The sequence below is a fragment of the Carassius auratus genome, chromosome 32 (genome assembly GCF_003368295.1).
Source record: "Carassius auratus strain Wakin chromosome 32, ASM336829v1, whole genome shotgun sequence".
Classification (NCBI taxonomy): Eukaryota; Metazoa; Chordata; class Actinopteri; order Cypriniformes; family Cyprinidae; genus Carassius; species Carassius auratus.
In genome coordinates, this window is record NC_039274.1 from 25,941,257 (window position 1) to 25,958,910 (window position 17,654).

The 17,654-nt window shown below is 37.1% G+C and overlaps 1 protein-coding gene across 1 annotated transcript in view; it reads right to left on the bottom strand.

Annotated features, from left to right (window-relative positions):
• The window catches only part of LOC113051939 (neuron navigator 2-like), an 84,309-nt gene that overhangs the window by 7,867 nt on the left and 58,788 nt on the right, over nt 1-17,654 (bottom strand). The window contains 13 exon segments of the mRNA XM_026216131.1: nt 2,562-2,710; nt 2,977-3,100; nt 3,204-3,287; nt 5,977-6,051; nt 6,362-6,385; nt 8,292-8,344; nt 10,335-10,514; nt 10,729-10,886; nt 12,232-12,282; nt 12,720-12,785; nt 14,016-14,432; nt 15,699-16,404; nt 17,124-17,430. Coding sequence (XP_026071916.1) covers nt 2,562-2,710; nt 2,977-3,100; nt 3,204-3,287; nt 5,977-6,051; nt 6,362-6,385; nt 8,292-8,344; nt 10,335-10,514; nt 10,729-10,886; nt 12,232-12,282; nt 12,720-12,785; nt 14,016-14,432; nt 15,699-16,404; nt 17,124-17,430 — 2,394 coding nt within the window.

Below are 17,654 nucleotides of genomic sequence, written 5' to 3' on the forward strand. Positions count from 1 at the left end.
AGTTCATAATCAAGAATTAAGAAATGTAACAAAAAAAAGCAAAATTAAAAATCAAGTTTAGAATCAGAATGTTTATAATCAAGAAATGTAAAACCAAGTTTCAGATTAAAATTAAAAACAAATCAGAAAGTTAAATAAATTGACAAAAACATTTATAAATAGCATTCAAAACCAAAAACTCAAAGCCAAGAAGTTCATAATGAAGATCTCAATATAAAATCAGGAATTCAAACATCAGGAACTCATGATTCCAAGGAACATTTCTGCAGACTTTGCTCTTTTGTGTAACAGTATACACTTAAATAAATATCCGCTTAACTGTATATATAAATATAATGACTCATAGATCACTATAAGACATCATTTCAAATAGGAAGGGAAGAGAAGAAAAAAGAAGGGAAAGGAGGTCATAAGGACAGTGTAAAGGTGAGAAAGACATCTACGGTTAGCAGGGTTAGTGGTGTTAGTAGAGCTGGGTTAACCAAAGATTCTCTGAACACACACTCTTACCTCATGCACCTGCCATATGAAGCAACAGCACAGCGAGAAACAGAGAGAGACACACAGAAAAACACATTCAACCATGTGTGTTTGTGTCCTGCACAGGGCTCTGAAGCACAAGCTGCATGTCTACCACTAAATCTGCAGGAAGAACTGCTAAGTTGAGAGTTGAGAGAAATAAACTACATTTCACTTCAAGACCTCTCAAGACCAACATGAACCCAGGACCAATGCGAACGCAATAACACAAATCATCTGCAGGAATAGAGACCTACTGTAGTTAAGCTGGTGTTACCATTCTCCAAAACACTAGATGATCACCAAGCCTAAATGACCAGGTTTTTTTTGCTAAAAGTGCAGTGACCCACCTACAAAGCTAAATAACACAACTAAAATCAATCTAAGATTAATCGTTAACTAGAAAACATCACAAACTGGGACACTAAACAACAACTCAAACTGTTGTGTACATTGTCATTCAAACGTTTGAGGCTGCTAAGATGTATTATTTTTAAAGTAGTCTCTTATGCTCACCAATGCTGCATTTATTTGATCAAAAGCACAGTAAAATAGTGAAAAAGTATTCAAATTGCCAATAACTGTTTTTTATTTGAATATATTTAAAAATATAATTTATTCCTGCGATTATTTTCAGAACAGAACAGAATTCATGCTTAAGATTTTTTTTTTTTTAACAATGTAAGTGTCTTTCCTGTTACCTTTAATCAATTTCATCTATACTTATGGAATTCATTTTTTGATTTCTTTCAAAAACAAGGGGAAAAAGTCTTACCAACCCCAACCTTTTGAACAGTAGTGTATATAAATCTATGTGTATATAAATCTATAAGGACTGCTGGACTATCGGGTGACTCATGCTACTTTAACATACATATTCATATTCATATTCATCATCTGACACGTCACCTCCAGCACAGGTCACCAGCTACAGCCATAGCATGACACAGCAAAACAGGAAGTACGATATTAAACTGTTTACAGGAAAAGTATAAAAGTAAATGTTTGTTTTTCAATATGTTTGTTAGTAGTGTAATCATTTTTTAAGTTTTAGCAACTTCAGACAAAAACATTTCAGACAAACATTAGACACAAATAAAATGCAGAATGAAGAAACACAGTTAAACATTTCTTTAAAGGGATAGTTCACCCAGAAATGACAAATTAGGTATCTAGTTGTTCCACACCTGTATGAGAAGATAGATATTTTGAAGAATATCACTGACTTCCATAGTATAGACGGTTTCATCGGGCGCACGCGCCTGGACCTAAGTTAACTTCCGGTCTGTGTTGTGTATATGGTCTGGCTGCGGTGCCATCTACAAACGCAGTTAAAGCCAAGGTGATGAGTAGACTTGGTTGGGCTCAGGTGGCTGTGCTGCGGGATGTGTTTCCCATACATTTATTTATTTTTGGAGACTCGCAACAATTTTAAAACTGATCGATTTTCAAAAAGGCTTCTTTTAATAAACATGAGTAACATAACGTTACGCAACGTACTGCACGTTTAATAATAATAATTCCTTACATTTATGTTTAAATATCAAAACGAGGCACAGGTGTTTTTATATTGCTGTATTTCTGAAAGAAGACTTGCATGTTATATGCTTGATAAAGCAGCGTGTGAGCGTACCAGCTCTGCTTTGTTTACAGCTGTTACTGGGGAAACCTCTATTTCTCGCGCTTTATGTCTATGCTTTAAAACATCTCCTGCTGGCAAATAATGAATTAGCATTTTCATTAAGTCTGCCTGATCCACACAGAAAACACATTTTGTTTGTTATCAAAAAATATCTGCTCTAGAGGGACTTGGCTGTTGTTATTGATTCTATTTGGAGTCTACCGGAAGTTAAGTTAGGTCCACAAAAGCGCTCACGCGCATTAACGTTTGTTTATGTTGATGCCGTTGAAACCGTCTATAGATGGGGACTGGAAACTGCTCTGTAACCAACATTCTTCAAAATATCTTTTTTTGTATTCAGCGGAAGAAAGAAACTCATACAGGTTTGCAACAACAAGAGAGTGGTTAAATGATGGCTCACCCAGTTCTTCCTCTTCTTCTTACTGTTGGAGTCGGGGTTGTCCATGTTGGAGCCCAGGCTGGAGTGGCTGGTGGCGCTGTTGATGCTGGAGACGCTGTCAGATGAGTGCTGTCTGCGCATGCGCAGGTCCGGCTGCGCTCCATTATTACCTGAAGAACAGAGAGAGATTTTAATTGACATCAAGTGTGCCCTTTAGTGTTCAAACTGCAAAACTTAACAATACAGTACAATACATCAACCAATCAGAACAGAACAATGTCTGGGAAGTACATATACAGAATGCTCAAAATACATAATGTTACTAAAACAGAAATGTAATCACGTTAAAGGAGAAGACACAGAGCAAAAATTTGAAATCAAATCTCATAGACGAAGTCAAATTTAAAAAAAGTAATGATTCTTTTCTTTTGCTCACCTGTGCGTTGACTCTTGCAGGTGAGTTCTGGAGTATTGATGACGCCGTTGATAGCCGCTTGAGCCACTGCGTTTTGCTTCTTTAGCAGCTCGATGGTTTTCCTCAACTCATTCAGCTCAGAGTCCTTACACACAAATATAAATTGAAATGCATCTACAAAACCATGCTGTTTAAGTTTATTGATGAACAAATGCGGTTAACTCAAATGCAAGCTTGTTGACATTTACCTTCTGTTCTGCGGTCATGGTGATGCTCTTCAGTCGGATGGTCATGTTGCCCAAACTCTGCTCAAACGCTGCCACCAGGTGGGCCTGAAAAGAAGAACAAGTAAAATGAGGAAATCCAAAATGACATGCATGCATGCATCATAGCTGCACTATAATACACTATTCACACAATACACAGTGATTGTGCAATCTAACTTCAAAGTGGTTACATTAAATCTGAGCAAAGCTTTCTGTTTGAGATGATAATAAGCATCACAAATGCACTTGTTCAAAGCTGCATGTACTGCATGACATGTGTGAGAGCTGCCTGGATATAGAAATGATCAACAGAAGCAGCAAAGCTTAAAATTATTAATATCACTCTTTGCCTTTAAACAAACACTTAGACGTGCAATCTAAACTTTGGCCCATATCCCAGACTGACATGCGGCAACAGAAACCTAATTTACCCTCTCATTACAGCTTGCCTTTCCTTCTTAATCTAATCTTCCCCATGGGAATGAAGACAATTACAATTGATTTCCTAAATATCTTGAGTGTTTCTCCCAGACTGCAATGAGAATTAACGGAGATCAACTGGAGAGCTCCGTAAAGTATCTAGATCGTCAGACTTGAATAAAACCTGAATATTTACAAATGCATCCTCTAAAAGCAAGAGATTTCAAACCTGAAAAATCAACCCCTATCAAAAATCAAATTCTTCCGAGAGAACATTTTCTGAATGCAACTTTTTAAAATATACGAACAATTGTCTTATTCGTTTTATTTCTCACAAGATATTTTCAAGAAAATACGAGAGTCAAAGTTAAAACTTCCGAAGCTAATATTCCTAAACTATGAAAAAGCTATCACTAAACATACAATTTTCTTCCGGGTCGTCACCTCACCTCACATCCAAGAGGGACCTGGGAGCTGTCAGTTGTCTCTGTAAAGCCTCTCTGTCTATATGTTTCTTCCTGAGAGGGAGAGTGTTTCGCTGGGCACCCATGGGAAGGGTAGCGGTTCAAAGGGAGCCAGATCAGAGGGCCGGTCCCGACAGAACAAGCACTAGAGCTCTTCTGCTGTTCCATTGATAGCTCAGATTCTGATAACTAAACTACAGGGATATATCAAGAAACTGCAAAGCTCCTCCTAACACTGATAACTGAGACAGACAAAGCAATGAGGTCACCTGGGGCCTTGACATGTTTTACTGATGTCTCAAGGGCCCTCTTGTGTTTTTTTACCATTCTTTTTCTTTCTATTTGGACATTTCTTACTGTTCTGTAGCTGAACACCCACTAAAGTGTTTTGTCTGCATACAAGATATGATCATAAAACCGAAACAATGTTCTATATACATCTTACTCGGATAAATAATCCTTCACCTCACTTCATTCCAGTCAAACATGCTCATGGTGTACTACTGTACATCATGTCAAAAACCATTACGTACAAGCCTGAAACAGAAGAAATGACAACAATGCAGAAAAAATAAAAGATCTTGTCTTATTACTACACATTTAAACTCCTCTTTTGGTAGTATCTCTAAAAAATCGTGTCTAGGTTGTACTTACAACACAGGATTCCTTTGCCTTAGGCATAACAGACATGTCTTTATGATTCACACATGCATTTATCTTTAGGAGGACGCATCAGAAACGCTGAACATGGTCTGTACTCGCCTTTGTCTATGGCCATAAAACATCAAATCAAACACAGCCCGTTTCTCCTGTGGAAATGACGTGGATATTCTGCATAGTCTCACAGTATATTATCATTTAGTCTAGTATGTTAATATTATAAATATACAGTGGCCCCAAATAATATTTTATTTTATATATAATTTTGAATTTATATCTCACATCATGAGTTTTATTTCATAGTTGTGACTTTATTTCTCAAAATTGTGACTTTTTCTGTTGTATGCTACTTTTTTCTAATAATTGGGAATTTTCTACCGTAAAATTGTGAATATTTCTCATAAATGTGATTTTACATCTTACAAATGTGACTGATTATTGCAACTTTTTTTCTGATGACTGCAACTTTTGTATGCGACTCAACATTTTTTCAGATGTTGTATCGCAGAATTTTTTTTATCTATCAATATTACTTTATATATCACAATCGTGTCTGCTTTTGATACTTGCAACTTTTAAACGATACTATGGTATATATACTATACTATAAACTTCTTGACATAACTGTGACCTTTATATCACAAAATTGTGACTACTTCTCACAGTTTGAATTTAATATCTCACAGTTGGATTCTTTTTCTTTCTTTTACAGTATATCTCAAACTTGCGACCATTTCTAGCAAATGCAATTTTGTATCTTACAACATAGCATGAAATTTCAACTTCATACCTCAAAATTGTGACTTTCTTGCAATAATAACTGTACATCTCACATTATGACTATTTCTTGCAAATGCAATCTTATATAGTAGAGCGATCTCTAAAAGTTAAAACAAGTTACATTTTTTTAACTTGACAGGTTTAACTTTATGAGTAAGTACATGTTAAGTATAAGAATAAGTTTTGCAATAACAAGTGTTGCCTAAGACGTAGCGCTATTGTATGGTCAGGTAACGACAAATGAAACTCCAATGAGGTCATGATGACATTAATCAAATTCACAACCCACACAGGCGTCACTGAGATTAGGATAACACCATTTATAAGATGCCTCAGGATGACAGCTGACACTAGATGCAGAATTGGGAATTAATTATGCCCTGTAGATATAATAAAAGATGATAAATAAAGAGTCATCTGTGTCCACCTACATTAGCACTGAGTTGCGTTGTCAGGGCGGACACCTTTTCCTGGGAGGCGTCCAGTTCTCGACGCAGCTTGCGGATCTGGAGAGAAAAATGCAGAAGAGAAACAGGATGAAAAGGGGAAGAAAAAAACAAAGATGAAAAGGAGGCACACAAGGGATCTAGGTGTGTCGTGGAAAGAGAACTTTGTGATTCGGTATCAAAGGGGGGAAACAGTTTGCAGGTGGATGTGTGTGTTGCACAGGTGGATGTAAAGATCACAGAGACGTGGATCCGCCCACAGTTTGTGTTCACAACAGGTCAATGCTGGTGAATAAACACGATGCAGGTGACAGCAATGCGGTTCACAGGTATGTGGTGTTTTTACCAAAGTTAAAAGACATGTCCTCACCTCTGACTGTGATTTCTCCTCCGTCTGTTAAAATGAAAAGACAGAGTGGTTACTGGCACATTTAAACAGCCTATTTGCACAACTCCTCTTGTGTAACAGTTGAAAAATGAGCTGCTTTCTCTCCTGAGGGTATACAATGAACACCAGAGACAGCAACACACACCTGAAAGTGAACAGAATGCTAACCCTAAAGCTCTAAAGAGGGACTTTTCCTTTTCCTATCATCTATGAGCTCACGTCTACTGGCACACTGGCAGATAAACAGGAAGTTGGAAACATTCAGATACTGAACACATGGATTTGCGGGGAAGTTGGTAACTCGACAATGGGAATCACCTAGAAGCACTTGAATGATACTGACATAAACATCATGCGTAAAAGCCTCGTTTAAAAGATGCTTGTTTTTACCAATTTATTACAGATATTTAATTTAATGCATTAAATGTATTAAAATGTACTGTATACAGTTTGTGTAATTAGAGGTTCAGTGCAAAGAAGCACATCTGACCTCTTGTGCCAAAAAAAGTCACAAATTAGCTTATTTGAATAGTGATCTAGAAATAATGTCCAATATTAAATATTTGACTCATATCATAACTTTTTTTTTTTTTTATCATATTTTGAATGCAGATTTTGAAATGTTCGGGTGAATATGCATGCTTGCTGACAGCGGAATGCTTTAGATCGTAATAGCATACTGGGGCCCTTTGTATGTTGTCTGGCAAACATGCATGTATTGACACTCACTATAATGATTTTCTTCGCCGTTGACACCTGTCCAACAGCTAGACTGACAGTGGCATTAAAACAGCAGCATTGTCTGTCTGTCACGGCATCATATGACATGTGGGACAAACCCAGATGCGTCTAGCTGGTCTGGTTTAGTCACGTCTTGCTCTGTGTAAATGTGTCTGATCCTACAGACTCAACATGTTGCCTTGTCAATGCAACTCTGATCAGAAGAGCTTTGTTGGAAATCTCGAAGCTTTTGTTGTCTTTGAGACGGAGGATTACCATGCCATTATATCTGTCTTTTGATGAACATTCAGTACTCTGTAGTACAGAATGAATCCGTATCTTCAAAAGCACCACAGAGATTTCATGTTAGTGTCTAAGAGACGCTATGTTTCTGCATGACAGCTGTTACCCACATACACAAACAAACACACCTCACAGCCTCCAACTTCAGACAAATCAGCATTAATACACACTAAAGAGTCAATTCTCTATTTAGCGAAGTCCAACAAGAGACACTTTCCAAGTCAGTACAGATCATTAGTTTCCTATTTACTGGAACTTAACTGAGAATGAATGCACCGTAATAATATGTCACACAAATGTATAAATATAGAATAGGGGCAATCTAAAAACTAAGGTTCCTACCGTGTATCCCCAAGGAGTCACAGCTGTCCCCATAGAGAGAGTCGCCATCATCATGATGTTCCACTCGTTCTACTTCAGTGAATCTGATTCTCTCTAAACAAATCTCTACCCCCTAAGTTCCTCAAATCAACCTCATTTGAACTGAAGACTCACCACACATGTGCCTGAGTAAGACTGTTGTTAAAACACCTCTGCAGGTAAGAAGAGCCGCCCATCTGGAGGTGTGGCACAGTCCAAATCAACCTATATCATCACTGGCTGAAATATACACTTAGCCTATAATGAAATACATAATAATAAAGCTTAAAACCTATCTATCTATCTATCTATCTATCTATCTATCTATCTATCTATCCGTCCGTCCCGTCCGTCCGTCCGTCCGTCCGTCTGTCTGTCTGTCTGTCTCTCGTACAACAATTTGGTGTTCAGATTGTATCATTTGCAATGTTCATAAATGTTTATTTATTATGAATGTGACTGTACGAATCAAAGACAATACAAATAATTTTTTTTTCTTAAAACACTTTAAAAGGGACTGAAAACTCACCGTTGAATAGACAGAAGAGGTGCTGGACACCAGCGAGAGAGACGATCCATGAACTAAAGAGAGAAACATACATTTCTAGAAATTAAGGCTTATTCTTGTATGAAACTGTTCTTATTTTACTGCATTGGGGTGTGACAGACTGTTGTTAGGCGACAAAACTAAAACCCCAGATCACAAGTAAGTACATCACATCACGCAGCAGAGAAAATCAGTGTATTTTAACCCTAAAATCTACTACTTCCATTAAGCAGTAACTTTAAAGTACACAGAAGAGATTACATCCAGCAAAGTGTTTGACTGTTTGCTTTTCAAAACACCTAAATGCTACGTTAACCGCCAGCTAATCTCTGCAGAAAAACAGACACACACAGACAAAAGCATCAACCCACACACACTGTGTCTAACAACTAAAACCTTTAATTAAACTTTCACCTGCCCCGACAAGATGTGAGTCATCAGAGGTAATAATAACTTCAGTCACAAACAGTAATGTTAATCGTGACTGTGAGCTCAGGGGTGTGACTTCAAATCATTTCCCAAAGAAATCACAGACACCAGCCCAACCACAGTCCACCCACGGCTCGCCTGGCACTTCCTCATGATGCCAGATCAGCCCGGAGGAACAGCCAAACGGCTGGCTGGGCGTGATGTGGGCGGGGCTAAAGATGTGAGAATGAAAGAGCAGCGATGCGTATAAACTCAGCTAAGGACCACACAGAAAACCAAAACAGATATAATGTGTGAGAGAGGGAGGATGGTTCAGGGACGGAGGAAATGCATTATGTCTTCCTGTGGCTCAAGTGGTAGAGCATTGCATTAGCAGCGCAAGGTTGTGGGTTCAATTCCCAGGGAACACAAGTTAGGTAAAAAAGAAAAAGTTTGTCTAAATGCACTGTAAGTCACTTTGAATAAAAGCGTCTGCTAAATGCATAAATAAAATAAAAAATGAATGTCTCTTGCACCGTATTACCTGCATGAGTCTGTAACAAACATGGTACTGTAGTCCACCACACTTTGAAATACACTATAACCATCTAAGTTAAATGTAAGCATAATTTAATTCTATGTATACCTGCTCAAGAAAGCACTTTCTGATTTCTGAAGGTAGTTATTTACAATGGTATTTACATGTTACTACAAGATATTTCCAAGGTAGATAGATACATACATAGATCACTACTGCCAGAGGCTGAGGATATGAAATGTATCTTCTTTACTTCCTGTGTGTGGATCAAGTCCTCTCTTAAACCTGTTCCCACAATCCCTCTGGGACGTTTACAACACTCATGTTGCAGTGTTCAGTCCCCTGTCCGTGCTACACATACTGTATCATATTTTGATTCTGAAGAGAACGTGCATGGCTTTTAACCTGGATTTGGTTTCAGATGTCACAAAAGGCACAGTTGGGTAATACTGGGTTAGTGTGATGTGAGTGTCATTCTAACTCTTTTCTACAGGGGACAGTTTATGGCTTAACTGTCTTTGGCAAACGTCTTCCTGTTCTTAAAGGAGAGACTCGTAACAGGTAAGTGCGTGAACGAGTGTCTGGGCTGAGTGAAAAAACTGGAATGACTTAAAATACTTTAAAAGCTTTATGTACACAATAATTATTCAAAGTCGAGGTCGAGGAGAGGAGAACAGAGACTGTTGATTAAGTCAAATGTGACTGAAGATAGACATATAATGCTAACCCTAAAGCTCTTAGATGGTTTAATACTGGAAAGTACTGCCATGAATACTTCAGCATTATTATAAATTGACCATTTCACCCTATTTTTTTCTGTGTTATATATCAACTATAATGGAAACTATTTTGATTTGTATGAGTTGTGCTATTTGCCTGTAATGCCATTGCAATGTCCAAATCAATCACTTATGGGGTTTCTTTTTCAGTTAGGATACTGTCTTAAAAGGTAGCTGACAACACAGAACAGGTCTCTCACTTTGTTTCTCAGGATTATGAGTGCATGAATGAAATTAAACATTTACAAAGTACAGAAGAGCATCAGTCAATCTGCTGTCTATTGCATTTATTTTTCTCACCTTCCTCAAACCCGTCCCTGAAGGATCCCGACCGGCTCATGGTGCGCGTCTTGTCATCCAGCGACATGCAGGAGTTGCGCAGACGGGAATCACCATGGCTGTCCAGCGTGATATCCTGATTGGTCAAACTGTTGTTGCGCAGGCTGGCCAGGTTAATCTGAGCACCTGTGGTGGGGCTTCCTGTAAATAACACAAGACAAATTATGTTTTAAAGCAAAATGCACGCTTAGATAAAGTCTATTTTTCTATTATTTCTGATTTATTGGCATGCAAGTGAAAAGTAACAAATTTGCGCATTTCAGAAATATTGAGTGAAATAATCTTCACAGACTTTGGACAGAAAATTTATTATAGCAAGTATTACATATTATATCAGTAAATGCATTTGGTTTACCAAGTTGAGCAAAGTTAAATCGCGTTCCAGATGGTGACGTCAAGCTGGAGCCGGTGGAGAAGGGAGAGTTAGTGGCTGAGTCCTGCAAACCACCAGCCGAATGTGAGCGCAGCCAATCACGTGCCTCCTCCTGACGCAGCTGTGCTGAAGGGGCGTACCTGCAACAACAGGACCAACCAATCAGATGCCGGCATTCAAATCTCACAAATATTGTGATCTGACACCTGACCAATTGGAGTGGAAATAAAGTAATTTTAGTACATATAAAGATATCTTATTTATTCTAATTTTAATATATATATATATATATATATATATATATATATATATATATATATATATATTATTTTTTTTTTTCTTCTTCTGATGTTTCTAATATTATAGTATTTTATTTTAAACATGACATGTTGACACTACTGTTCAAAAGTTTATTTGAAAGATATGAACACTAATATTCAGCAAGGAAACATTAAATCGATCAAAAGTGACATTAAATCATTTATAAAATTATAAGATTTCAATTAAAAATTTAAAATCTTTCTATTCATCAAATAATCCCGAATCTGTTTGGTTTCCACAAACATATTAATCAAGCACAACTGTTTTTTAACATTAATAATAAGCAATGTTTCTTGAGCATCAAATCATCATATTAGAATGATTTTCTGAAGGATCATGTGACACTGAAGACTGGAGGAATGATGCTGAAAATACAGCTTTTCATCAGGAATAAATTACGTCTTTCATTTTCTTTAACAAATTACTTTAACTTAAAATATATTAAAACATAAAACAGTTATCTTAAATTGTACAAATGTTTCAGAATATTACTGTTTTTACTATATATATATATATATATATATATATATATATATATATATATATATATATATATATATATATATATATATATATATATATATATATATATATAAATCAGCCATGGTGAGCATAAGATACTTTTTAAACATTTAATCTAAATATTTTAAGAAATCTCACCGACCCCCAAACCTTCTAATTGTAGTGCATATGAAAATATATTTATATTTGACATTTAAGGACATCAATTACTAACATTAATGTGTAATCTATATATTGCATTTACAATAAAAACTAAAAACAAATAAATATTAATGTGAATAATTATTTACAATTAATCACTAACTTGCAATAACATGTGTGTAAACAGAATTACGAATAAAAGTTTAAAATGCTCACACACTGCAGACAGAAAAAAAGTAGAAAAACTGTGGAAAGAACAACAGAAATGTACAAAAAGCTGCTAATTCACTTACAGTACTCCATACTCTGAAACAAACTCTGTACAAAAAGTGACAAGTGCCATGCACTCACACCAAAAGTGCAACAGAAAACAGTGCTCTAAAATAAAATTGTGGCCACGATGCATATTAAAACTGAAGCATGTGTGAGAGAAAAAGAGATAGAATAGAAAGAAGGAGAACATGAGTGCCAAAGCACAGTCTGCACATTCCCACAATGCACCTGTACTTGAGTCCCAGCTTGGGAAGTGTGTTTCTATCACTGCAGGAATCACTGAGAGATGGATGAAATGAAAACAACAAGAGATTGAGGAAGATCTTACGGTTTAATTTAATTATAATAGCAAGGTGATTATCATTTGATCTGTCCTTTGACTTAACTAGAACTCATGAGAGTTTTGATTTGTGTCGTCACATTAATCATAAACCCAACAAACCATCACTGTAATCAAAGCTCTGGCTTTGATTGTGGACAGTTATGGATTTTACCACTAGGTGTCGCTGGAGTAGATTTTTTGGTCAATTTTTCCAAAAGAGAAAGAAGTTCGCTATCATATAAATGGCCTCAAAACTAAAAGACATGGACTAAAAGCAAAAAGTTTTGCTCACACGGGGTCTTTAAAACTAAAAAATTATGCGAACACAAGACACAAAGCCATGTCAGTATTAAAAAGCAGCACAGGCGGACCCAAAAGCTGTCAGACATTTTACCTGTCTTGCTTCCGTGGCAATGTGTTACGGCAGAATTTAGGACTCGCAGAGGGAGAGGAGAGGGGACTTGGGGGAAGTAGAGGGGAGAGGAGAGGGTTGATAGACAGAGAGAACATTGGAGAAGAGATGAATACAGAATTAGAGACACAAAAAGAGGCTTCCACACTGCAGTATCATGTTCTTCAACCTGATAAAGTGTGTTAAGCAAGTTATTCTGAGCACTGTGACAGAATGGTGCAATTTACATTTGTAAAACTACACTTTATCCATCAATCTGGTTTTTCAACAAACACCAACTGACTTTAGTACACGTTTAAATGAAATCAATATCCGAATCAAAATCCGAATTCTGTTTCAGATTCCAATTCAGTAGATCACCTAAAACAGAGAATTCCGATCCTTCTGATTGGCTGAGTCACGTTCGAAGCTGTTGTAAATTATTGTACTTAGATATTCAGAATAAAATGTATAATAATGTAAAAAATAATGTAAAAAAATAAAATAATAATAATAATAATTTCAAATTAGAACTATAAATTAAAATATAAACATCAAATAACAGAATCTGAGTTGAAACTGTTTTGTATTGTAAACTATGACTAAAACACATTACAAATAATTATATGAAAAATTACCCTTAACAAATAAAGTTAAAAATGCTGCCTTAGCAACTACCTGAAATGCATGTTAAAGTACTAACATTTCTAAAACTAAAGATAAAGTTTTAGACAAAAAAGATATAAAAGACAAAAAACTTGGACTTACATGAAAACCTACAAATAAAAGCTAATCAAAAACATGAATAAATATTATCATCGTATAAAAATAATACTAAAATAACACTGAATCGAAATTGGTTTCCTGATTTGCGATGTGATTTAATTCAAATGTGTAAACCTAGAGTCTTAAGGTGTTTTAAATAACACCAAATAACTTATGAAACTGAATCGGCATTCCGAATCAGAATTTGAATAAAAATCTGAATTCTAGTTTGAGATTACTGTAGATTCCAATTCAGAGTTATGATTATGACACTGCAGCTATCATGTCTCTTCTGCCGTGGTCATCATCACCATGTGAGCGTGAGTTCAGAAGTGACTCCTGTATTCCATGGACATCATTAAAATCATTAAGGAGATTCGGTTTTTCAGAATAAACAACTCGTTCTGATTCTGAATCAAAATCCAATTCAGATTAGCACTAAAATTGTGAATTATAAATCACAATATTTCAGTGTTAACCCAGACCAGTCTCACAGATAAAAAAGTACCATGTATTTCCTTCTCCCAGACTCACCTCTCTGACATGCCTATCTTAGCACTGCCCGTTCTCATCAGCACCGGGTGGACATCATCACGGTGATGCCCGCTGCCCACTGACATGTCGATGGATTCGCTGCTGGTGTGCATGCTGCTGACGGAGGGGTAGCCGAGAGCCGAAGAGCTGCTGATGGTGGTGCCCCAGGTCCCAGTGCCCGTTGAGTACACCGAACCAGGGCTTGAAGCCTGTTCACTGCCCCCGATGCTGACACCACGACCCCCGTACAGAGGACTGCTGCCGCCGCTGCCTGGTATTGTGGAGGGGGAGTCCAAGGGCCCACCGGAGGACTGGGTGTGCCCGAGGGTAGCGTGGGGGTTGGAAATTACGACTGAGTTTTTCATGCTCTCTGCAGTGGTGCCCGGGACTTGTTTAGCAGCCTTACCTCCAAAAAGTCTGAGAGTTGAAGAAAGAGAAACAGAGAATATATTAAAACGGAACATTCAGTAAATCTGAAAGTAACAGCAAAAGAGAGGATCAGAAATCATGAGTAAACTTGACATCTAGATTCTTTCATTTCTGAAGGAGTGGGTGCTCAAGGTAGCATAAAATAAAGTAAAATGGAAAGGCATTTTAGTTTCTTTTTATACTATGAAGCTAGTGTACATACTGTATACATTACCAAAAGTAATAAAAATAATAAAGTTGGTAATATTTCTAAAAATGATTTTGAAAGAAGTCTCTTATGTTCACCAATTTGAACAAAATACAGTAAAACATTATTTTTTGTGTGTTAAAATAACCTAATTTTCGAATGTATTCTAATTTGAAATGTCAATTATTCCAGCGATAAGAAGGTTGAATTTTCAGCAGACGTTACTCGAATCCTCAAATATTGTAATATGCTGATATGTTGCTATTGCTAAAAAATATATAATATATGTAATTTATTAAATATTTATTTATTACAAATATTAATTCTTATTACCATTAATGTTGAAAACAGTTTTAATATTTTTGTGGAAACTATGATAATTCTTATTTAAATTTTTTCTGTATTCTTCGCTCAATATAAAGTTTAGCACTTATTTTGAATAAAAAATCTTTTGCAACATTATACATATCTTTATTGTCGCATTTATTCAATTCTGAATAAAAGCATTGACTTCTTTCATAATAAATAATCTTTCTAAAAATAATATTGAAAAAAGTGTGATCAAGTATATAACGCAAACATGCAGGACAAGTTAAATACTGAAGTTGAATACAAAGAGTTATATGTTTTCAAGTATGAGCAATTGGCATACTAAGTGAGAGTGATGCTTACTAATTTCTATTTCTCTTTATTTTCAACCTTTAATGTTCACTTTGTCCCTTTTTAACCCCTGAAGCTGAGGAAAAAGCATGGTTCAATCATTAAAAACAGTGGGAAGAGATTAAAAGAGCTTTTCTCATCAATAACACGAGCGGCTCAGAGGGAAACGCGAGCCACCCTGGAGAGTCGTGATCTATGACCGTCATGAAGCAGGCTGTGTAAACAGCTTCAGATAGACCCTAATCACAGAGCTGGAGGAGGTTACCAAAACTCATTCCTTCTTTCACATGTTTGGCTGTGTAAGAGGGGCCCGAGAAGATGAATGGAGCTATTAATTGAGGAAACGTCAATGGAAGCTCTGATTCATGAGGGTGAAATTCTGTGTGTGGTAAGTTGCCATTACGTACCTTCGCAATGTTGGAGACGAGACCTCGCTATACTTGTTTCCCTGTCTCGCTGTCTGTGGGATAGTCGCCGCCCCTCCTCCCGAAACAATCGGATTGGTTCTCAGGTTGTCTATCTCTGAGGCCACGCCCTTCTCTTTGTCCATCTGATTGGCTTGGACTATGTGCCCGTTGGTTTTAGTGGCAGAATCTTTCGGTTTGCCGGCCGTGACGGCAGTAAGGACAGGTGTCCGGGAGATCAAGCTTGACTCAATGCTGCTTGTGGACGATCGGTTTCCGTTACGGGCCGTGGCTCCAGAACGAGAGGGTCGAGGTAGACTTCTGTACTGCAGTGTTGAACGAGCACTGGGGGACAGGTAGCCATCCTCCTGAGGGGGCAATACACCATCCACAGCCCCTTTTATCGACCCTCTCCCACCCACCAGAAGGGCGGAGGACTTGGGAATCTTACCCAGGGTGGCAGAGCCGCTGGTGATGGTGGCACCGCTCGCTGTCACCAGAGGGATGCTGGAGGTGGGAACCACAGTGGCCGGGCCGTGCACGCCATTGGGCTTTTTGAAACCAAATGTGCTTGTGGGGACTCGGCCTGCAGGTGTTTTCTTGGCTTCGTCTCCGCTGCTTCGACCGGCGTCGGAGGAGGAATGCTGGACGATGTTGGAACTGGGAGACATGCGGCCTTTCTCGGAGACCTTAGCATCATCTGTTTTACCTATTGAACAAAAGAATGTTACATCTTTGTTTATACATTATTTATTGAATTATAAATAATTTAATTTTAATAATTGTAAATTATATAAAAAAAAAGGTATTTTGCAGTCCATCAGATAAAAAAAGTGTGCTTACAATCAAAAAGATAAATAAATACATTTTCAGGTTTGCTGTGGATGTCTTTAGGGCTGCACAATTTGGCCAGATTCTTTTTGATTACATATATTAACATATAAAGATATAAAAAATATATATATTTAAACAAAAAAAAACTAACATTGCTATTGTAAAAAACATTTTTTTAAGAAAACAATTTAAAGTACAACTGTAAAATACTTACAATACTTAAAATAACTATATAATATACTATAGAATAAAATAACTTTCAAATGTTCATAAATTTTTTTTTTTCTACAATTATGCATTTTTAAATATTAAACCATCAAGCTTTTATTTTGGCAGAAACCTATAGAGAGTCCTTAAAGCTTCTCTTTTGTCGTCAACAGCTGGTTTATAAGTGTTTTTCATTACACATTTGGGAAGATAGTTGATGCCTATTTTGTTCCCAATTGCATGTTTCAAGCCACTCAAAGTCAGGACAGATGAAGGGATCACATTGAGCCAAGCTGTCATTTCATTTTATTTTCAATTTTCTGAATTCCGTCACTGACCAGTCAAGTTGAAATGTTTTCAAAATGCTCTTAGATAGAGAACACGTACCTGTCCCTTGTGTCTTAATCACTCCGGTTCCCGTGATTACTGTTGTACTTTTGGTCTGCGGTACAGTCACGCCCACCTGTGCACTCATGCCCCTCCTCCAGGAGCCCGTCTGACTGATAGGTGCTGTTTTCCGTCCAGAGGTGCTCTTATCGGACTCCTCTGAAACATCTGAAGGGGTCCGCCGCCACTTCAGACCTGCTTCCAATTTGATGTCACAATCCAAACCCCCGTCTGCCTTCCTAACTTCATCACTGGACCAAGCAGTGTTGTGTTCACCTGCTGAATGCTTCTCTGCATCTGTCTGAGGCTACGGAGAACAACACAAGCTTTCAAATCAACATTATGAATGTTACAAATTTAGCAAGTACAAATATTCCTTAATTTTAGAAATGAGTAATATAGTCATATCAGCAAGTATTCACATATTTTCCACAGTGATGTGATATAGAAATACTATTATATTAGTATGTTAGGATGCATATGAGCTCCAAATTTCAGGTCTTACACAAAGGTTCATACTGAATCAGAGTG